Here is a 26,589-nt window from a genome sequence, read left to right as displayed (position 1 = left end):
TATGCGTGACACCACAACTATTGATACAACAACAATTTTGGCTTCCACATCCAGCGCCCCAACATCCTCAACTACAGCTGCAGCGTCAACAACTGATGCAGAAACAACAACTCTGTCTGACACCACTACAACTACTCATGCAACAACATCTTTTGATTCCACAACCACCACTCTAATGTCAACCACTGACTCATCATCTACAACACTGTCTGACACAACTACAACTACTGATGCTACAACAACTTTTGATTCCACAACCACCCATGTATTGTCAACCACTGAAGCATCAACCACATCTCTGTCTGACACCACTACAACTACTGATGCAACAAGTTTGACTTCCACAACCACCCCTTCAGCGTCTACGACTGTAGCAACAACATCAACGAAAATAGACGAATCAACCACAACTTTGTCTGAACCCACAACAGCAACTGATGCATCCACAATCTTGGCTTCCACAACCACACCTCTGACATCGACAACTATAGCACCAGTATCAACAACTGATGCAGCGACCACAACTCTGTCTGGCACCACTACAACTACTGATGCAACAACATCTTTTGATTCCAAAACCAGCACTCTAATGTCAACCACTGACACATCGACTACAACTCTGTCTGACACAACTACAAATACAGATACAACTACAATTTTTGCTTCCACAACCACAACTGTGAAACTGACAACTATAGCACCAGCATCAACATCTGATGCAGCAACAACAAGTATGCCTGACACCACAACAACTATTGATACAACAACAATTTTGGCTTCCTCATCTAGCAACCCAACATCCTCAACTACAGCAGCAGCGTCAACAACAACTGATGCAGAAACAAAAACTCTGTCTGACACCACTAAAACTACTGATGCTACAAGTTTGACTTCCACAACCACCCCTTCAGCATCTACGACTGTAGCAACAACTTCAACAAAAATAGACGAATCAACTACAACTTTGTCTGAACCCACAACAGCAACTGATGCAACCACAATCTTGGCTTCCACAACCACACCTGTGACATTGACAACTATAGCACCAGTATCAACAACTGATGCAGCAACCACAACTCTGTCTGGCACCACTACAACTACTGATGCAACAACATCTTTTGATTCCAAAACTACCCATCTTATGTCAACCAGTGACGCATCAACTACAACTCTGTCTGACACAACTAAAACTACTGATGCAACAACATCTTTTGATTCCACTAGCAACCCGCTAATGTCAACAACTGATTTATCAACCACAAGTCTGTCTGATACCACAACAACTACTGATGCTACAACAACTTTTGATTCCACAACCACCCCTCTAATGTCAACCACTGATACACCAACTACAACTCTCTCTGAGAGAACAACAACTACTGATGCAACAAGTTTGACTTCCACAACCACCCCTTCAGCACCTACGACTGTAGCAACAACATCAACAAAAATAGACGTATCAACCACAGCATTGTCTGAACCCACAACAGCAAATGATGCAACCTCAGTTTTGGCTTTTACAACCACCTTTCCAACATCCTCAACTGTTGAACCAACATCAACAACATCTGATGCAGCAACAACTACTCTGTCTGACACCACATCAACAATTGATGGAAACACAATCTTGGCTTCCACAACCACACCTCTGACATCGATAACTTTAGCACCAGTATCAACAACTGATACAGCAACAACAACTATGCGTGACACCACAACAACTATTGATACAACAACAATTTTGGCTTCCACATCCAGCGCCCCAAGATCCTCAACCACAGCTGCAGCGTCAACAACAACTGATGCAGGAACAACAACTCTGTCTGACACCACTACAACTACTCATGCAACAACATCTTTTGATTCCACAACCACCACTCTAATGTCAACCACTGACTCATCATCTACAACACTGTCTGACACAACTACAACTACTGATGCTACAACAGCTTTTGATTCCTCAACCACTGAAGCATCAACCACATCTCTGTCTGACACCACTACAAACTACTGATGCAAGAAGTTTGACTTCCACAACCACCCCTTCAGCATCTACGACTGTAGCAACAACATCAAAGAAAATAGACGAATCAACCACAACTTTGTCTGAACCCACAACAGCAACTGATGCATCCACAATCTTGGCTTCCACAACCACACCTCTGACATCGACAACTATAGCACCAGTATCAACAACTGATGCAGCAACCACAACTCTGTCTGGCACCACTACAACTACTGATGCAACAACATCTTTTGATTCCAAAACCAGCACTCTAATGTCAACCACTGACACATCGACTACAACTCTGTCTGACACAACTACAAATACAGATAAAACTACAATATTTGCTTCCACAACCACAGCTGTGAAACTGACAACTATAGCACCAGCATCAACATCTGATGCAGCAACAACAAGTATGCCTGACACCACAACAACTATTGATACAACAACAATTTTGGCTTCCTCATCTAGCAACCCAACATCCTCAACTACAGCAGCAGCGTCAACAACAACTGATGCAGAAACAACAACTCTATCTGACACAACAACAACTACTGATGCTACGACAACTTTTGATTCCACAACCACCCCTCTAATGTCAACCACTGATGCATCAACTACAACTCTGTCTGACACAACTACAACTAGTGATGCAGCAAGTTTGACTTCCACAACCACCCCTTCAGCACCTACGACTGTTGCAACAACATCAACAAAAATAGACGAATCAACCACAGCCTTGACTGAAACCACAACTGCAAATGATGCAACCTCAGCTTTGGCTTTTACAACCACCTTTCCAACATCCTCAACTGTTGAACCAACATCAACAACATCTGATGCAGCAACCACTACTCTGTCTAACACCACATCAACAATTGATGCAAACACAATCTTGGCTTCCACAACCACACCTCTTACATCGACAACTTTAGCACCAGTAACAACAACTGATACAGCAACAACAACTATACATGACACCACAACAACTATTGATACAACAACAATTTTGGCTTCCACATCCAGCGCCCCAACATCCTCAACTACAGCAGCAGCGTCAACAACAACTGATGCAGAAACAACAACTCTGTCTGACACCACTACAACTACTGATGCAACAACATCTTTTGATTCCACAACCACCACTCTAATGTCAACCACTGATGCATCAACTACAACTCTGTCTGACACAACTACAACTACTGATGCAACAAGTTTGACTTCCACAACCACTCCTTCAGCACCTACGACTGTAGTAACAACATCAATAAAAATAGATGAATCAACCACAACATTTTCTGAACCCACATCAACAACGGATGCAACCACAATCTTGGCTTCCACCACCACACCTTTGACATCGACAAGTATAGCACCAGTATCAACAACTGATACAGCAACATCAACTATGCGTGACACCACAACAACTATTGATACAACAACAATTTTGACTTCCACATCCAATGCCGCAACATCCTCAACTACAGCAGCAGCATCAACAACAGCTGATGTAGAAACAACAAGTCTGTCTGACACCACTACAACTACTGATGCGACAACATCTATTGATTCCACAAGCAGCCCGCTAATGTCAACCACTGATGCATCAACTACAACTCTGTCTGGCACAACTACAACTACAGCTGCAACAACATCTTTTGATTCCACAACCAGCACTCTAATGTCAACCACTGAAACATCAACTACAACTCTGTCTGACACAACTACAAATACAGATACAACTAACATTTTTGCTTCCACAACCACAGCTGTGAAACTGACAACTATAGCACCAGCATCAACATCTGATGCAGCAACAACAAGTATGCCTGACACCACAACAACTATTGATACAACAACAATTTTGGCTTCCTCATCTAGCAACCCAACATCCTCAACTACAGCAGCAGCGTCAACAACAACTGATGCAGAAACAACAACTCTGTCTGACACAACTACAACTACTGATGCTACAACAACTTTTGATTCCACAACCACCCATGTAATGTCAACCAATGATGCGTCAACCACATCTCTGTCTGACACCACTACAACTACTGATGGTACAAGTTTGACTTCCACAACCACCCCTTCAGCATCTACGACTGTAGCAACAACTTCAACAAAAATAGACGAATCAACTACAACTTTGTCTGAACCCCCAACAGCAACTGATGCAACCATAATCTTGGCTTCCACAACCACACCTGTGACATCGACAACTTTAGCACCAGTATCAACAACTGATACAGCAACAACAACTATGCGTGACACCACAACAACTATTGATACAACAACAATTTTGGCTTCCACATCCAGCGCCCCAACATCCTCAACTACAGCTGCAGCGTCAACAACAACTGATGCAGAAACAACAGCTCTGTCTGACACCACTACAACTACTCATGCAACAACATCTTTTGATTCCACAACCACCACTCTAATGTCAACCACTGACTCATCATCTACAACACTGTCTGACACAACTACAACTACTGATGCTACAACAACTTTTGATTCCACAACCACCCATGTATTGTCAACCACTGAAGCATCAACCACATCTCTGTCTGACACCACTACAACTACTGATGCAACAAGTTTGACCTCCACAACCACCCCTTCAGCATCTACGACTGTAGCAACAACATCAACGAAAATAGACGAATCAACCACAACTTTGTCTGAACCCACAACAGCAACTGATGCAACCACAATCTTGGCTTCCACAACCATACCTGTGACATCGACAACTATAGCACCAGTATCAACAACTGATGCAGCAACCACAACTCTGTCTGACACAACTACAACTACTGATGCTACAACAACTTTTGATTCCAAAACCAGCACTCTAATGTCAACCACTGACACATCGACTACAACTCTGTCTGACACAACTACAAATACAGATACAACTACAATTTTTGCTTCCACAACCACAGCTGTGAAACTGACAACTATAGCACCAGCATCAACATCTGATGCAGCAACAACAAGTATGCCTGACACCACAACAACTATTGATACAACAACAATTTTGGCTTCCTCATCTAGCAACCCAACATCCTCAACTACAGCAGCAGCGTCAACAACAACTAATGCAGAAACAACAACTCTGTCTGACACCACTACAACTACTGATGCAACAACATCTTTTGATTCCACAACCACCACTCTAATGTCAACCACTGATGCATCAACTACAACTCTGTCTGACACAACTACAACTACTGATGCAACAAGTTTGACTTCCACAACCACCCCTTCAGCACCTACGACTGTAGTAACAACATCAACAAAAAAGACGAATCAACCACAACATTGTCTGAACCCACATCAACAACGGATGCAACCACAATCTTGGCTTCCACCACCACACCTTTGACATCGACAAGTATAGCACCAGTATCAACAACTGATACAGCAACATCAACTATGCGTGACACCACAACAACTATTGATACAACAACAATTTTGACTTCCACATCCAATGCCGCAACATCCTCAACTACAGCAGCAGCATCAACAACAGCTGATGTAGAAACAACAACTCTGTCTGACACCACTACAACTACTGATGCAACATCATCTATTGATTCCACAAGCATCCCGCTAATGTCAACCACTGACACATCAACTACAACTCTGTCTGACACAACTACAAATACAGATACAACTAAAATTTTTGCTTCCACAACCACAGCTGTGAAACTGACAACTATAGCACCAGCATCCACATCTGATGCAGCAACAACAAGTATGCCTGACACCACAGAAACTATTGATACAAAAACAATTTTGGCTTCCTCATCTAGCAACCCAACATCCTCAACTACAGCAGCAGCGTCAACAACAACTGATGCAGAAACAACAACTCTGTCTGACACAACTACAACTACTGATGCTACAACAACTTTTGATTCCACAACCACCCATGTAATGTCAACCAGTGATGCGTCAACCACATCTCTGTCTGACACCACTACAACTACTGATGGTACAAGTTTGACTTCCACAACCACCCCTTCAGCATCTACGACTGTAGCAACAACTTCAACAAAAATAGACGAATCAACTACAACTTTGTCTGAACCCCCAACAGCAACTGATGCAACCATAATCTTGGCTTACACAACCACACCTGTGACATCGACAACTTTAGCACCAGTATCAACAACTGATACAGCAACAACAACTATGCGTGACACCACAACAACTATTGATACAACAACAATTTTGGCTTCCACATCCAGCGCCCCAACATCCTCAACTACAGCTGCAGCGTCAACAACAACTGATGCAGAAACAACAGCTCTGTCTGACACCACTACAACTACTCATGCAACAACATCTTTTGATTCCACAACTACCTCTCTAATGTCAACCACTGACTCATCATCTACAACACTGTCTGACACAACTACAACTACTGATGCTACAACAACTTTTGATTCCACAACCACCCATGTATTGTCAACCACTGAAGCATCAACCACATCTCTGTCTGACACCACTACAACTACTGATGCAACAAGTTTGAACTCCACAACCACCCCTTCAGCATCTACGACTGTAGCAACAACATCAACGAAAATAGACGAATCAACCACAACTTTGTCTGAACCCACAACAGCAACTGATGCAACCACAATCTTGGCTTCCACAACCATACCTGTGACATCGACAACTATAGCACCAGTATCAACAACTGATGCAGCAACCACAACTCTGTCTGACACAACTACAACTACTGATGCTACAACAACTTTTGATTCCACAACCACCCATGTATTGTCAACCACTGAAGCATCAACCACATCTCTGTCTGACACCACTACAACTACTGATGCAACAAGTTTGACCTCCACAACCACCCCTTCAGCATCTACTACTGTAGCAACAACATCAACGAAAATAGACGAATCAACCACAACTTTATCTGAACCCACAACAGCAACTGATGCATCCACAATCTTGGCTTCCACAACCACACCTCTGACATCGAAAACTATAGCACCAGTATCAACAACTGATGCAGCAACCACAACTCTGTCTGGCACCACTACAACTACTGATGCAACAACATCTTTTGATTCCAAAACCAGCACTCTAATGTCAACCACTGACACATCGACTACAACTCTGTCTGACACAACTACAAATACAGATACAACTACAATTTTTGCTTCCACAACCACAGCTGTGAAACTGACAACTATAGCACCAGCATCAACATCTGATGCAGCAACAACAAGTATGCCTGACACCACAACAACTATTGATACAACAACAATTTTGGCTTCCTCATCTAGCAACCCAACATCCTCAACTACAGCAGCAGCGTCAACAACAACTGATGCAGAAACAACAACTCTGTCTGACACCACTACAACTACTGATGCAACAACATCTTTTGATTCCACAACCACCACTCTAATGTCAACCACTGATGCATCAACTACAACTCTGTCTGACACAACTACAACTACTGATGCAACAAGTTTGACTTCCACAACCACCCCTTCAGCACCTACGACTGTAGTAACAACATCAACAAAAATAGACGAATCAACCACAACATTGTCTGAACCCACATCAACAACGGATGCAACCACAATCTTGGCTTCCACCACCACACCTTTGACATCGACAAGTATAGCACCAGTATCAACAACTGATACAGCAACATCAACTATGCGTGACACCACAACAACTATTGATACAACAACAATTTTGACTTCCACATCCAATGCCGCAACATCCTCAACTACAGCAGCAGCATCAACATCAGCTGATGTAGAAACAACAACTCTGTCTGACACCACTACAACTACTGATGCAACATCATCTATTGATTCCACAAGCATCCCGCTAATGTCAACCACTGACACATCAACTACAACTCTGTCTGACACAACTACAAATACAGATACAACTAAAATTTTTGCTTCCACAACCACAGCTGTGAAACTGACAACTATAGCACCAGCATCCACATCTGATGCAGCAACAACAAGTATGCCTGACACCACAGCAACTATTGATACAACAACAATTTTGGCTTCCTCATCTAGCTACCCAACATCCTCAACTACAGCAGCAGCGTCAACAACAACTGATGCAGAAACAACAACTCTGTCTGACACAACTACAACTACTGATGCTACAACAACTTTTGATTCCACAACCACCCATGTAATGTCAACCAGTGATGCGTCAACCACATCTCTGTCTGACACCACTACAACTACTGATGGTACAAGTTTGACTTCCACAACCACCCCTTCAGCATCTACGACTGTAGCAACAACTTCAACAAAAATAGACGAATCAACTACAACTTTGTCTGAACCCCCAACAGCAACTGATGCAACCATAATCTTGGCTTCCACAACCACACCTGTGACATCGACAACTTTAGCACCAGTATCAACAACTGATACAGCAACAACAACTATGCGTGACACCACAACAACTATTGATACAACAACAATTTTGGCTTCCACATCCAGCGCCCCAACATCCTCAACTACAGCTGCAGCGTCAACAACAACTCATGCAGAAACAACAGCTCTGTCTGACACCACTACAACTACTCATGCAACAACATCTTTTGATTCCACAACCACCACTCTAATGTCAACCACTGACTCATCATCTACAACACTGTCTGACACAACTACAACTACTGATGCTACAACAACTTTTGATTCCACAACCACCCATGTATTGTCAACCACTGAAGCATCAACCACATATCTGTCTGACACCACTACAACTACTGATGCAACAAGTTTGACCTCCACAACCACCCCTTCAGCATCTACGACTGTAGCAACAACATCAACGAAAATAGACGAATCAACCACAACTTTGTCTGAACCCACAACAGCAACTGATGCATCCACAATCTTGGCTTCCACAACCACACCTCTGACATCGACAACTATAGCACCAGTATCAACAACTGATGCAGCAACCACAACTCTGTCTGGCACCACTACAACTACTGATGCAACAACATCTTTTGATTCCAAAACCAGCACTCTAATGTCAACCACTGACACATCGACTACAACTCTGTCTGACACAACTACAAATACAGATACAACTACAATTTTTGCTTCCACAACCACAGCTGTGAAACTGACAACTATAGCACCAGCATCAACATCTGATGCAGCAACAACAAGTATGCCTGACACCACAACAACTATTGATACAACAACAATTTTGGCTTCCTCATCTAGCAACCCAACATCCTCAACTACAGCAGCAGCGTCAACAACAACTGATGCAGAAACAACAACTCTGTCTGACACCACTACAACTACTGATGCTACAAGTTTGACTTCCACAACCACCCCTTCAGCATCTACGACTGTAGCAACAACTTCAACAAAAATAGACGAATCAACTACAACTTTGTCTGAACCCACAACAGCAACTGATGCAACCACAATCTTGGCTTCCACAACCATACCTGTGACATCGACAACTATAGCACTAGTATCAACAACTGATGCAGCAACCACAACTCTGTCTGGCACCACTACAACTACTGATGCAACAACATCTTTTGATTCCACAACTACCCATCTTATGTCAACCAGTGACGCATCAACTTCAACTCTGTCTGACACAACTATTGATGCAACAACATCTTTTGATTCCACAAGCACCCCGCTAATGTCAACAACTGATGCATCAACCACAACTCTGTCTGACACCACAACAACTACTGATGCTACGACAACTTTTGATTCCACAACCACCCCTCTAATGTCAACCACTGATGCATCAACTACAACTCTGTCTGACACAACTACAACTACTGATGCAGCAAGTTTGACTTCCACAACCACCCCTTCAGCACCTACGACTGTAGTAACATCAACAAAAATAGACGAATCAACCACAACATTGTCTGAACCCACATCAACAACGGATGCAACCACAATCTTGGCTTCCACCACCACACCTTTGACATCGACAAGTATAGCACCAGTATCAACAACTGATACAGCAACATCAACTATGCGTGACACCACAACAACTATTGATACAACAACAATTTTGGCTTCCACATCCAGCGCCCCAACATCCTCAACTACAGCTGCAGCGTCAACAACAACTGATGCAGAAACAACAGCTCTGTCTGACACCACTACAACTACTCATGCAACAATATCTTTTGATTCCACAACCACCACTCTAATGTCAACCACTGACTCATCATCTACAACACTGTCTGACACAACTACAACTACTGATGCTACAACAACTTTTGATTCTACAACCACCCATGTATTGTCAACCACTGAAGCATCAACCACATCTCTGTCTGACACCACTACAACTACTGATGCAACAAGTTTGACTTCCACAACCACCCCTTCAGCATCTACGACTGTAGCAACAACATCAACGAAAATAGACGAATCAACCACAACTTTGTCTGAACCCACAACAGCAACTGATGCATCCACAATCTTGGCTTCCACAACCACACCTCTGACATCGACAACTATAGCACCAGTATCAACAACTGATGCAGCAACCACAACTCTGTCTGGCACCACTAAAACTACTGATGCAACAACATCTTTTGATTCCAAAACCAGCACTCTAATGTCAACCACTGACACATCGACTACAACTCTGTCTGACACAACTACAAATACAGATACAACTACAATTTTTGCTTCCACAACCACAGCTGTGAAACTGACAACTATAGCACCAGCATCAACATCTGATGCAGCAACAACAAGTATGCCTGACACCACAACAACTATTGATACAACAACAATTTTGGCTTCCTCATCTAGCAACCCAACATCCTCAACTACAGCAGCAGCGTCAACAACAACTGATGCAGAAACAACAACTCTGTCTGACACCACTACAACTACTGATGCTACAAGTTTGACTTCCACAACCACCCCTCCAGCATCTACGACTGTAGCAACAACTTCAACAAAAATAGACGAATCAACTACAACTTTGTCTGAACCCACAACAGCAACTGATGCAACCACAATCTTGGCTTCCACAACCACACCTGCTGTGACATCAACAACTATAGCACCAGTATCAACAACTGATGCAGCAACCACAACTCTGTCTGGCACCACTACAACTACTGATGCAACAACATCTTTTGATTCCACAACTACCCATCTTATGTCAACCAGTGACGCATCAACTTCAACTCTGTCTGACACAACTATTGATGCAACAACATCTTTTGATTCCACAAGCACCCCGCTAATGTCAACAACTGATGCATCAACCACAACTCTGTCTGACACCACAACAACTACTGATGCTACAACAACTTTTGATTCCACAACCACCCCTCTAATGTCAACCACTGATGCATCAACTACAACTCTGTCTGACACAACTACAACTACTGATGCAGCAAGTTTGACTTCCACAACCACCCCTTCAGCACCTACGACTGTTGCAACAACATCAACAAAAATAGAAGAATCAACCACAGCCTTGACTGAAACCACAACTGCAAATGATGCAACCTCAGCTTTGGCTTTTACAACCACCTTTCCAACATCCTCAACTGTTGAACCAACATCAACAACATCTGATGCAGCAACCACTACTCTGTCTGACACCACATCAACAACTGATGCAAACACAATCTTGGCTTCCACAACCACACCTCTTACATCGACAACTTTAGCACCAGTAACAACAACTGATACAGCAACAACAACTATACGTGACACCACAACAACTATTGATACAACAACAATTTTGGCTTCCACATCCAGCGCCCCAACATCCTCAACTACAGCAGCAGCGTCAACAACAACTGATGCAGAAACAACAACTCTGTCTGACACCACTACAACTACTGATGCAACAACATCTTTTGATTCCACAACCACCACTCTAATGTCAACCACTGATGCATCAACTACAACTCTGTCTGACACAACTACAACTACTGATGCAACAAGTTTGACTTCCACAACCACCCCTTCAGCACCTACGACTGTAGTAACAACATCAACAAAAATAGACGAATCAACCACAACATTGTCTGAACCCACATCAACAACGGCTGCAACCACAATCTTGGCTTCCACCACCACACCTTTGACATCGACAAGTATAGCACCAGTATCAACAACTGATACAGCAACATCAACTATGCGTGACACCACAACAACTATTGATACAACAACAATTTTGACTTCCACATCCAATGCCGCAACATCCTCAACTACAGCAGCAGCATCAACAACAGCTGATGTAGAAACAACAACTCTGTCTGACACCACTACAACTACTGATGCAACATCATCTATTGATTCCACAAGCAGCCCGCTAATGTCAACCACTGACACATCAACTACAACTCTGTCTGACACAACTACAAATACAGATACAACTAAAATTTTTGCTTCCACAACCACAGCTGTGAAACTGACAACTATAGCACCAGCTGCATCAACAACTGATACAGCAACAACAACTATGCGTGACACCACAACAACTATTGATACAACAACAATTTTGGCTTCCACATCCAGCGCCCCAACATCCTCAACTACAGCTGCAGCGTCAACAACAACTGATGCAGAAACAACAGCTCTGTCTGACACCACTACAACTACTCATGCAACAACATCTTTTGATTCCACAACCACCACTCTAATGTCAACCACTGACTCATCATCTACAACACTGTCTGACACAACTACAACTACTGATGCTACAACAACTTTTGATTCCACAACCACCCATGTATTGTCAACCACTGAAGCATCAACCACATCTCTGTCTGACACCACTACAACTACTGATGCAACAAGTTTGACCTCCACAACCACCCCTTCAGCATCTACGACTGTAGCAACAACATCAACGAAAATAGACGAATCAACCACAACATTGTCTGAACCCACATCAACAACGGCTGCAACCACAATCTTGGCTTCCACCACCACACCTTTGACATCGACAAGTATAGCACCAGTATCAACAACTGATACAGCAACATCAACTATGCGTGACACCACAACAACTATTGATACAACAACAATTTTGACTTCCACATCCAATGCCGCAACATCCTCAACTACAGCAGCAGCATCAACAACAGCTGATGTAGAAACAACAACTCTGTCTGACACCACTACAACTACTGATGCAACATCATCTATTGATTCCACAAGCAGCCCGCTAATGTCAACCACTGACACATCAACTACAACTCTGTCTGACACAACTACAAATACAGATACAACTAAAATTTTTGCTTCCACAACCACAGCTGTGAAACTGACAACTATAGCACCAGCTGCATCAACAACTGATACAGCAACAACAACTATGCGTGACACCACAACAACTATTGATACAACAACAATTTTGGCTTCCACATCCAGCGCCCCAACATCCTCAACTACAGCTGCAGCGTCAACAACAACTGATGCAGAAACAACAGCTCTGTCTGACACCACTACAACTACTCATGCAACAACATCTTTTGATTCCACAACCACCACTCTAATGTCAACCACTGACTCATCATCTACAACACTGTCTGACACAACTACAACTACTGATGCTACAACAACTTTTGATTCCACAACCACCCATGTATTGTCAACCACTGAAGCATCAACCACATCTCTGTCTGACACCACTACAACTACTGATGCAACAAGTTTGACCTCCACAACCACCCCTTCAGCATCTACGACTGTAGCAACAACATCAACGAAAATAGACGAATCAACCACAACTTTGTCTGAACCCACAACAGCAACTGATGCATCCACAATCTTGGCTTCCACAACCACACCTCTGACATCGACAACTATAGCACCAGTATCAACAACTGATGCAGCAACCACAACTCTGTCTGGCACCACTACAACTACTGATGCAACAACATCTTTTGATTCCAAAACCAGCACTCTAATGTCAACCACTGACACATCGACTACAACTCTGTCTGACACAACTACAAATACAGATACAACTACAATTTTTGCTTCCACAACCACAGCTGTGAAACTGACAACTATAGCACCAGCATCAACATCTGATGCAGCAACAACAAGTATGCCTGACACCACAACAACTATTGATACAACAACAATTTTGGCTTCCTCATCTAGCAACCCAACATCCTCAACTACAGCAGCAGCGTCAACAACAACTGATGCAGAAACAACAACTCTGTCTGACACCACTACAACTACTGATGCAACAACATCTTTTTGATTCCACAACCACCACTCTAATGTCAACCACTGATGCATCAACTACAACTCTGTCTGACACAACTACAACTACTGATGCATCAAGTTTGACTTCCACAACCACCCCTTCAGCACCTACGACTGTAGTAACAACATCAACAAAAATAGACGAATCAACCACAACATTGTCTGAACCCACATCAACAACGGATGCAACCACAATCTTGGCTTCCACCACCACACCTTTGACATCGACAAGTATAGCACCAGTATCAACAACTGATACAGCAACATCAACTATGCGTGACACCACAACAACTATTGATACAACAACAATTTTGACTTCCACATCCAATGCCGCAACATCCTCAACTACAGCAGCAGCATCAACAACAGCTGATGTAGAAACAACAACTCTGTCTGACACCACTACAACTACTGATGCAACATCATCTATTGATTCCACAAGCATCCCGATAATGTCAACCACTGACACATCAACTACAACTCTGTCTGACACAACTACAAATACAGATACAACTAAAATTTTTGCTTCCACAACCACAGCTGTGAAACTGACAACTATAGCACCAGCATCAACATCTGATGCAGCAACAACAAGTATGCCTGACACCACAACAACTATTGATACAACAACAATTTTGGCTTCCTCATCTAGCAACCCAACATCCTCAACTACAGCAGCATCGTCAACAACAACTGATGCAGAAACAACAACTCTGTCTGACACAACTACAACTACTGATGCTACAACAACTTTTGATTCCACAACCACCCATGTAATGTCAACCAATGATGCGTCAACCACATTTCTGTCTGACACCACTACAACTACTGATGGTACAAGTTTGACTTCCACAACCACCCCTTCAGCATCTACGACTGTAGCAACAACTTCAACAAAAATAGACGAATCAACTACAACTTTGTCTGAACCCCCAACAGCAACTGATGCAACCATAATCTTGGCTTCCACAACCACACCTGTGACATCGACAACTTTAGCACCAGTATCAACAACTGATACAGCAACAACAACTATGCGTGACACCACAACAACTATTGATACAACAACAATTTTGGCTTCCACATCCAGCACCCCAACATCCTCAACTACAGCTGCAGCGTCAACAACAACTGATGCAGAAACAACAGCTCTGTCTGACACCACTACAACTACTCATGCAACAACATCTTTTGATTCCACAACCACCACTCTAATGTCAACCACTGACTCATCATCTACAACACTGTCTGACACAACTACAACTACTGATGCTACAACAACTTTTGATTCCACAACCACCCATGTATTGTCAACCACTGAAGCATCAACCACATCTCTGTCTGACACCACTACAACTACTGATGCAACAAGTTTGACCTCCACAACCACCCCTTCAGCATCTACGACTGTAGCAACAACATCAACGAAAATAGACGAATCAACCACAACTTTGTCTGAACCCACAACAGCAACTGATGCATCCACAATCTTGGCTTCCACAACCACACCTCTGACATCGACAACTATAGCACCAGTATCAACAACTGATGCATCAACCACAACTCTGTCTGGCACCACTACAACTACTGATGCAACAACATCTTTTGATTCCAAAACCAGCACTCTAATGTCAACCACTGACACATCGACTACAACTCTGTCTGACACAACTACAAATACAGATACAACTACAATTTTTGCTTCCACAACCACAGCTGTGAAACTGACAACTATAGCACCAGCATCAACATCTGATGCAGCAACAACAAGTATGCCTGACACCACAACAACTATTGATACAACAACAATTTTGGCTTCCTCATCTAGCAACCCAACATCCTCAACTACAGCAGCAGCGTCAACAACAACTGATGCAGAAACAACAACTCTGTCTGACACCACTACAACTACTGATGCTACAAGTTTGACTTCCACAACCACCCCTCCAGCATCTACGACTGTAGCAACAACTTCAACAAAAATAGACGAATCAACTACAACTTTGTCTGAACCCACAACAGCAACTGATGCAACCACAATCTTGGCTTCCACAACCACACCTGTGACATCGACAACTATAGCACCAGTATCAACAACTGATGCAGCAACCACAACTCTGTCTGGCACCACTACAACTACTGATGCAACAACATCTTTTGATTCCACAACTACCCATCTTATGTCAACCAGTGACGCATCAACTTCAACTCTGTCTGACACAACTATTGATGCAACAACATCTTTTGATTCCACAAGCACCCCGCTAATGTCAACAACTGATGCATCAACCACAACTCTGTCTGACACCACAACAACTACTGATGCTACAACAACTTTTGATTCCACAACCACCCCTCTAATGTCAACCACTGATGCATCAACTACAACTCTGTCTGACACAACTACAACTACTGATGCAGCAAGTTTGACTTCCACAACCACCCCTTCAGCACCTACGACTGTTGCAACAACATCAACAAAAATAGAAGAATCAACCACAGCCTTGACTGAAACCACAACTGCAAATGATGCAACCTCAGCTTTGGCTTTTACAACCACCTTTCCAACATCCTCAACTGTTGAACCAACATCAACAACATCTGATGCAGCAACCACTACTCTGTCTGACACCACATCAACAATTGATGCAAACACAATCTTGGCTTCCACAACCACACCTCTTACATCGACAACTTTAGCACCAGTAACAACAACTGATACAGCAACAACAACTATACGTGACACCACAACAACTATTGATACAACAACAATTTTGGCTTCCACATCCAGCGCCCCAACATCCTCAACTACAGCAGCAGCGTCAACAACAACTGATGCAGAAACAACAACTCTGTCTGACACCACTACAACTACTGATGCAACAACATCTTTTGATTCCACAACCACCACTCTAATGTCAACCACTGATGCATCAACTACAACTCTGTCTGACACAACTACAACTACTGATGCAACAAGTTTGACTTCCACAACCACCCCTTCAGCACCTACGACTGTAGTAACAACATCAACAAAAATAGACGAATCAACCACAACATTGTCTGAACCCACATCAACAACGGCTGCAACCACAATCTTGGCTTCCACCACCACACCTTTGACATCGACAAGTATAGCACCAGTATCAACAACTGATACAGCAACATCAACTATGCGTGACACCACAACAACTATTGATACAACAACAATTTTGACTTCCACATCCAATGCCGCAACATCCTCAACTACAGCAGCAGCATCAACAACAGCTGATGTAGAAACAACAACTCTGTCTGACACCACTACAACTACTGATGCAACATCATCTATTGATTCCACAAGCAGCCCGCTAATGTCAACCACTGACACATCAACTACAACTCTGTCTGACACAACTACAAATACAGATACAACTAAAATTTTTGCTTCCACAACCACAGCTGTGAAACTGACAACTATAGCACCAGCATCAACATCTGATGCAGCAACAACAAGTATGCCTGACACCACAACAACTATTGATACAACAACAATTTTGGCTTCCTCATCTAGCAACCCAACATCCTCAACTACAGCAGCAGCGTCAACAACAGCTGATGCAGAAACAACAACTCTGTCTGACACAACTACAACTACTGATGCTACAACAACTTTTGATTCCACAACCACCCATGTAATGTCAACCAATGATGCGTCAACCACATCTCTGTCTGACACCACTACAACTACTGATGGTACAAGTTTGACTTCCAGAACCACCCCTTCAGCATCTACGACTGTAGCAACAACTTCAACAAAAATAGACGAATCAACTACAACTTTGTCTGAACCCACAACAGCAACTGATGCAACCATAATCTTGGCTTCCACAACCACACCTGTGACATCGACAACTTTAGCACCATTATCAACAACTGATACAGCAACAACAACTATGCGTGACACCACAACAACTATTGATACAACAACAATTTTGGCTTCCACATCCAGCGCCCCAACATCCTCAACTACAGCTGCAGCGTCAACAACAACTGATGCAGAAACAACAGCTCTGTCTGACACCACTACAACTACTCATGCAACAACATCTTTTGATTCCACAACCACCACTCTAATGTCAACCACTGACTCATCATCTACAACACTGTCTGACACAACTACAACTACTGATGCTACAACAACTTTTGATTCCACAACCACCCATGTATTGTCAACCACTGAAGCATCAACCACATCTCTGTCTGACACCACTACAACTACTGATGCAACAAGTTTGATCTCCACAACCACCCCTTCAGCATCTACGACTGTAGCAACAACATCAACGAAAATAGACGAATCAACCACAACTTTGTCTGAACCCACAACAGCAACTGATGCATCCACAATCTTGGCTTCCACAACCACACCTCTGACATCGACAACTATAGCACCAGTATCAACAACTGATGCAGCAACCACAACTCTGTCTGGCACCACTACAACTACTGATGCAACAACATCTTTTGATTCCAAAACCAGCACTCTAATGTCAACCACTGACACATCGACTACAACTCTGTCTGACACAACTACAAATACAGATACAACTACAATTTTTGCTTCCACAACCACAGCTGTGAAACTGACAACTATAGCACCAGCATCAACATCTGATGCAGCAACAACAAGTATGCCTGACACCACAACAACTATTGATACAACAACAATTTTGGCTTCCTCATCTAGCAACCCAACATCCTCAACTACAGCAGCAGCATCAACAACAACTGATGCAGAAACAACAACTCTGTCTGACACCACTACAACTACTGATGCAACAACATCTTTTGATTCCACAACCACCACTCTAATGTCAACCACTGATGCATCAACTACAACTCTGTCTGACACAACTACAACTACTGATGCATCAAGTTTGACTTCCACAACCACCCCTTCAGCACCTACGACTGTAGTAACAACATCAACAAAAATAGACGAATCAACCACAACATTGTCTGAACCCACATCAACAACGGATGCAACCACAATCTTGGCTTCCACCACCACACCTTTGACATCGACAAGTATAGCACCAGTATCAACAACTGATACAGCAACATCAACTATGCGTGACACCACAACAACTATTGATACAACAACAATTTTGACTTCCACATCCAATGCCGCAACATCCTCAACTACAGCAGCAGCATCAACAACAGCTGATGTAGAAACAACAACTCTGTCTGACACCACTACAACTACTGATGCAACATCATCTATTGATTCCACAAGCATCCCACTAATGTCAACCACTGACACATCAACTACAACTCTGTCTGACACAACTACAAATACAGATACAACTAAAATTTTTGCTTCCACAACCACAGCTGTGAAACTGACAACTATAGCACCAGCATCAACATCTGATGCAGCAACAACAAGTATGCCTGACACCACAACAACTATTGATACAACAACAATTTTGGCTTCCTCATCTAGCAACCCAACATCCTCAACTACAGCAGCATCGTCAACAACAACTGATGCAGAAACAACAACTCTGTCTGACACAACTACAACTACTGATGCTACAACAACTTTTGATTCCACAACCACCCATGTAATGTCAACCAATGATGCGTCAACCACATCTCTGTCTGACACCACTACAAATACTGATGCTACAAGTTTGACTTCCACAACCACCCCTTCAGCATCTACGACTGTAGCAACAACTTCAACAAAAATAGACGAATCAACTACAACTTTGTCTGAACCCACAACAGCAACTGATGCAACCACAATCTTGGCTTCCACAACCATACCTGTGACATCGACAACTATAGCACCAGTATCAACAACTGATGCAGCAACCACAACTCTGTCTGACACAACTACAACTACTGATGCTACAACAACTTTTGATTCCACAACCACCCATGTAATGTCAACCAATGATGCGTCAACCACATCTCTGTCTGACACCACTACAACTACTGATGGTACAAGTTTGACTTCCACAACCACCCCTTCAGCATCTACGACTGTAGCAACAACTTCAACAAAAATAGACGAATCAACTACAACTTTGTCTGAACCCCCAACAGCAACTGATGCAACCATAATCTTGGCTTCCACAACCACACCTGTGACATCGACAACTTTAGCACCAGTATCAACAACTGATACAGCAACAACAACTATGCGTGACACCACAACAACTATTGATACAACAACAATTTTGGCTTCCACATCCAGCGCCCCAACATCCTCAACTACAGCTGCAGCGTCAACAACAACTGATGCAGAAACAACAGCTCTGTCTGACACCACTACAACTACTCATGCAACAACATCTTTTGATTCCACAACCACCACTCTAATGTCAACCACTGACTCATCATCTACAACACTGTCTGACACAACTACAACTACTGATGCTACAACAACTTTTGATTCCACAACCACCCATGTATTGTCAACCACTGAAGCATCAACCACATCTCTGTCTGACACCACTACAACTACTGATGCAACAAGTTTGACCTCCACAACCACCCCTTCAGCATCTACGACTGTAGCAACAACATCAACGAAAATAGACGAATCAACCACAACTTTGTCTGAACCCACAACAGCAACTGATGCATCCACAATCTTGGCTTCCACAACCACACCTCTGACATCGACAACTATAGCACCAGTATCAACAACTGATGCAGCAACCACAACTCTGTCTGGCACCACTACAACTACTGATGCTACAACATCTTTTGATTCCAAAACCAGCACTCTAATGTCAACCACTGACACATCGACTACAACTCTGTCTGACACAACTACAAATACAGATACAACTACAATTTTTGCTTCCACAACCACAGCTGTGAAACTGACAACTATAGCACCAGCATCAACATCTGATGCAGCAACAACAAGTATGCCTGACACCACAACAACTATTGATACAACAACAATTTTGGCTTCCTCATCTAGCAACCCAACATCCTCAACTACAGCAGCAGCGTCATCAACAACTGATGCAGAAACAACAACTCTGTCTGACACCACTACAACTACTGATGCTACAAGTTTGACTTCCACAACCACCCCTTCAGCATCTACGACTGTAGCAACAACTTCAACAAAAATAGACGAATCAACTACAACTTTGTCTGAACCCACAACAGCAACTGATGCAACCACAATCTTGGCTTCCACAACCATACCTGTGACATCGACAACTATAGCACCAGTATCAACAACTGATGCAGCAACCACAACTCTGTCTGGCACCACTACAACTACTGATGCAACAACATCTTTTGATTCCACAACTACCCATCTTATGTCAACCAGTGACGCATCAACTTCAACTCTGTCTGACACAACTATTGATGCAACAACATCTTTTGATTCCACAAGCACCCCGCTAATGTCAACAACTGATGCATCAACCACAACTCTGTCTGACACCACAACAACTACTGATGCTACGACAACTTTTGATTCCACAACCACCCCTCTAATGTCAACCACTGATGCATCAACTACAACTCTGTCTGACACAACTACAACTACTGATGCAGCAAGTTTGACTTCCACAACCACCCCTTCAGCACCTACGACTGTAGTAACAACATCAACAAAAATAGACGAATCAACCACAACATTGTCTGAACCCACATCAACAACGGATGCAACCACAATCTTGGCTTCCACCACCACACCTTTGACATCGACAAGTATAGCACCAGTATCAACAACTGATACAGCAACATCAACTATGCGTGACACCACAACAACTATTGATACAACAACAATTTTGGCTTCCACATCCAGCGCCCCAACATCCTCAACTACAGCTGCAGCGTCAACAACAACTGATGCAGAAACAACAGCTCTGTCTGACACCACTACAACTACTCATGCAACAATATCTTTTGATTCCACAACCACCACTCTAATGTCAACCACTGACTCATCATCTACAACACTGTCTGACACAACTACAACTACTGATGCTACAACAACTTTTGATTCTACAACCACCCATGTATTGTCAACCACTGAAGCATCAACCACATCTCTGTCTGACACCACTACAACTACTGATGCAACAAGTTTGGCTTCCACAACCACCCCTTCAGCATCTACGACTGTAGCAACAACATCAACGAAAATAGACGAAGCAACCACAACTTTGTCTGAACCCACAACAGCAACTGATGCATCCACAATCTTGGCTTCCACAACCACACCTCTGACATCGACAACTATAGCACCAGTATCAACAACTGATGCAGCAACCACAACTCTGTCTGGCACCACTAAAACTACTGATGCAACAACATCTTTTGATTCCAAAACCAGCACTCTAATGTCAACCACTGACACATGGACTACAACTCTGTCTGACACAACTACAAATACAGATACAACTACAATTTTTGCTTCCACAACCACAGCTGTGAAACTGACAACTATAGCACCAGCATCAACATCTGATGCAGCAACAACAAGTATGCCTGACACCACAACAACTATTGATACAACAACAATTTTGGCTTCCTCATCTATCAACCCAACATCCTTAACTACAGCAGCAGCGTCAACAACAACTGATTCAGAAACAACAACTCTGTCTGACACCACTACAACTACTGATGCTACAAGTTTGACTTCCACAACCACCCCTCCAGCATCTACGACTGTAGCAACAACTTCAACAAAAATAGACGAATCAACTACAACTTTGTCTGAACCCACAACAGCAACTGATGCAACCACAATCTTGGCTTCCACAACCACACCTGTGACATCGACAACTATAGCACCAGTATCAACAACTGATGCAGCAACCACAACTCTGTCTGGCACCACTACAACTACTGATGCAACAACATCTTTTGATTCCACAACTACCCATCTTATGTCAACCAGTGACGCATCAACTTCAACTCTGTCTGACACAACTATTGATGCAACAACATCTTTTGATTCCACAAGCACCCCGCTAATGTCAACAACTGATGCATCAACCACAACTCTGTCTGACACCACAACAACTACTGATGCTACAACAACTTTTGATTCCACAACCACCCCTCTAATGTCAACCACTGATGCATCAACTACAACTCTGTCTGACACAACTACAACTACTGATGCAGCAAGTTTGACTTCCACAACCACCCCTTCAGCACCTACGACTGTTGCAACAACATCAACGAAAATAGACGAATCAACCACAACTTTGTCTGAACCCACAACAGCAACTGATGCATCCACAATCTTGGCTTCCACAACCACACCTCTGACATCGACAACTATAGCACCAGTATCAACAACTGATGCAGCAACCACAACTCTGTCTGGCACCACTACAACTACTGATGCTACAACATCTTTTGATTCCAAAACCAGCACTCTAATGTCAACCACTGACACATCGACTACAACTCTGTCTGACACAACTACAAATACAGATACAACTACAATTTTTGCTTCCACAACCACAGCTGTGAAACTGACAACTATAGCACCAGCATCAACATCTGATGCAGCAACAACAAGTATGCCTGACACCACAACAACTATTGATACAACAACAATTTTGGCTTCCTCATCTAGCAACCCAACATCCTCAACTACAGCAGCAGCGTCATCAACAACTGATGCAGAAACAACAACTCTGTCTGACACCACTACAACTACTGATGCTACAAGTTTGACTTCCACAACCACCCCTTCAGCATCTACGACTGTAGCAACAACTTCAACAAAAATAGACGAATCAACTACAACTTTGTCTGAACCCACAACAGCAACTGATGCAACCACAATCTTGGCTTCCACAACCATACCTGTGACATCGACAACTATAGCACCAGTATCAACAACTGATGCAGCAACCACAACTCTGTCTGGCACCACTACAACTACTGATGCAACAACATCTTTTGATTCCACAACTACCCATCTTATGTCAACCAGTGACGCATCAACTTCAACTCTGTCTGACACAACTATTGATGCAACAACATCTTTTGATTCCACAAGCACCCCGCTAATGTCAACAACTGATGCATCAACCACAACTCTGTCTGACACCACAACAACTACTGATGCTACGACAACTTTTGATTCCACAACCACCCCTCTAATGTCAACCACTGATGCATCAACTACAACTCTGTCTGACACAACTACAACTACTGATGCAACAAGTTTGACTTCCACAACCACCCCTTCAGCACCTACGACTGTAGTAACAACATCAACAAAAATAGACGAATCAACCACAACATTGTCTGAACCCACATCAACAACGGATGCAACCACAATCTTGGCTTCCACCACCACACCTTTGACATCGACAAGTATAGCACCAGTATCAACAACTGATACAGCAACATCAACTATGCGTGACACCACAACAACTATTGATACAACAACAATTTTGGCTTCCACATCCAGCGCCCCAACATCCTCAACTACAGCTGCAGCGTCAACAACAACTGATGCAGAAACAACAGCTCTGTCTGACACCACTACAACTACTCATGCAACAATATCTTTTGATTCCACAACCACCACTCTAATGTCAACCACTGACTCATCATCTACAACACTGTCTGACACAACTACAACTACTGATGCTACAACAACTTTTGATTCTACAACCACCCATGTATTGTCAACCACTGAAGCATCAACCACATCTCTGTCTGACACCACTACAACTACTGATGCAACAAGTTTGGCTTCCACAACCACCCCTTCAGCATCTACGACTGTAGCAACAACATCAACGAAAATAGACGAAGCAACCACAACTTTGTCTGAACCCACAACAGCAACTGATGCATCCACAATCTTGGCTTCCACAACCACACCTCTGACATCGACAACTATAGCACCAGTATCAACAACTGATGCAGCAACCACAACTCTGTCTGACACCACTACAACTACTGATGCAACATCATCTATTGATTCCACAAGCAGCCCGCTAATGTCAACCACTGACACATCAACTACAACTCTGTCTGACACAACTACAAATACAGATACAACTAAAATTTTTGCTTCCACAACCACAGCTGTGAAACTGACAACTATAGCACCAGCATCAACATCTGATGCAGCAACAACAAGTATGCCTGACACCACAACAACTATTGATACAACAACAATTTTGGCTTCCTCATCTAGCAACCCAACATCCTCAACTACAGCAGCAGCGTCAACAACAGCTGATGCAGAAACAACAACTCTGTCTGACACAACTACAACTACTGATGCTACAAGTTTGACTTCCACAACCACCCCTTCAGCATCTACGACTGTAGCAACAACTTCAACAAAAATAAACGAATCAACTACAACTTTGTCTGAACCCACAACAGCAACTGATGCAACCACAATCTTGGCTTCCACAACCATACCTGTGACATCGACAACTATAGCACCAGTATCAACAACTGATGCAGCAACCACAACTCTGTCTGACACAACTACAACTACTGATGCTACAACAACTTTTAATTCCACAACCACCCATGTATTGTCAACCACTGAAGCATCAACCACATCTCTGTCTGACACCACTACAACTACTGATGCAACAAGTTTGACCTCCACAACCACCCCTTCAGCATCTACGACTGTAGCAACAACATCAACGAAAATAGACGAATCAACCACAACTTTGTCTGAACCCACAACAGCAACTGATGCATCCACAATCTTGGCTTCCACAACCACACCTCTGACATCGACAACTATAGCACCAGTATCAACAACTGATGCAGCAACCACAACTCTGTCTGGCACCACTACAACTACTGATGCAACAACATCTTTTGATTCCAAAACCAGCACTCTAATGTCAACCACTGACACATCGACTACAACTCTGTCTGACACAACTACAAATACAGATACAACTACAATTTTTGCTTCCACAACCACAGCTGTGAAACTGACAACTATAGCACCAGCATCAACATCTGATGCAGCAACAACAAGTATGCCTGACACCACAACAACTATTGATACAACAACAATTTTGGCTTCCTCATCTAGCAACCCAACATCCTCAACTACAGCAGCAGCGTCAACAACAACTGATGCAGAAACAACAACTCTGTCTGACACCACTACAACTACTGATGCGACAAGTTTGACTTCCACAACCACCCCTTCAGCATCTACGACTGTAGCAACAACTTCAACAAAAATAGACGAATCAACTAGAACTTTGTCTGAACCCACAACAGCAACTGATGCAACCACAATCTTGGCTTCCACAA

The 26,589-nt window shown here is 43.1% G+C and overlaps 2 protein-coding genes across 2 annotated transcripts; both read left to right on the top strand.

Moving 5' to 3' along the window:
- Window positions 1–4,157: 4,157 nt before the first annotated feature.
- LOC113109052 (mucin-5AC-like) lies at window positions 4,158–8,592 on the top strand (the record flags this gene model as incomplete). Its single annotated transcript, XM_026272583.1, has 5 exons — window positions 4,158–4,280; window positions 4,768–4,772; window positions 5,281–6,178; window positions 8,144–8,206; window positions 8,524–8,592. Coding segments are annotated over 5 exons (1,158 nt in total), but the record flags the coding sequence as incomplete, so codon positions are not given.
- Window positions 8,593–9,199: 607 nt separating this feature from the next.
- Window positions 9,200–24,358, top strand: LOC113109045 (integumentary mucin C.1-like; the record flags this gene model as incomplete). The annotated part of the gene is made up of 6 exons (XM_026272568.1): window positions 9,200–9,238; window positions 10,799–10,858; window positions 16,200–16,277; window positions 20,361–20,483; window positions 23,745–23,792; window positions 24,335–24,358. Coding segments are annotated over 6 exons (372 nt in total), but the record flags the coding sequence as incomplete, so codon positions are not given.
- Window positions 24,359–26,589: the final 2,231 nt, after the last annotated feature.

The sequence above is a fragment of the Carassius auratus genome, chromosome 1 (assembly GCF_003368295.1).
Source record: "Carassius auratus strain Wakin chromosome 1, ASM336829v1, whole genome shotgun sequence".
In the NCBI taxonomy this organism is placed as follows: domain Eukaryota; kingdom Metazoa; phylum Chordata; class Actinopteri; order Cypriniformes; family Cyprinidae; genus Carassius; species Carassius auratus.
The sequence above is the reverse complement of the archived record's forward strand: the minus strand, read 5'-3'. Positions and strand labels throughout refer to the sequence as shown.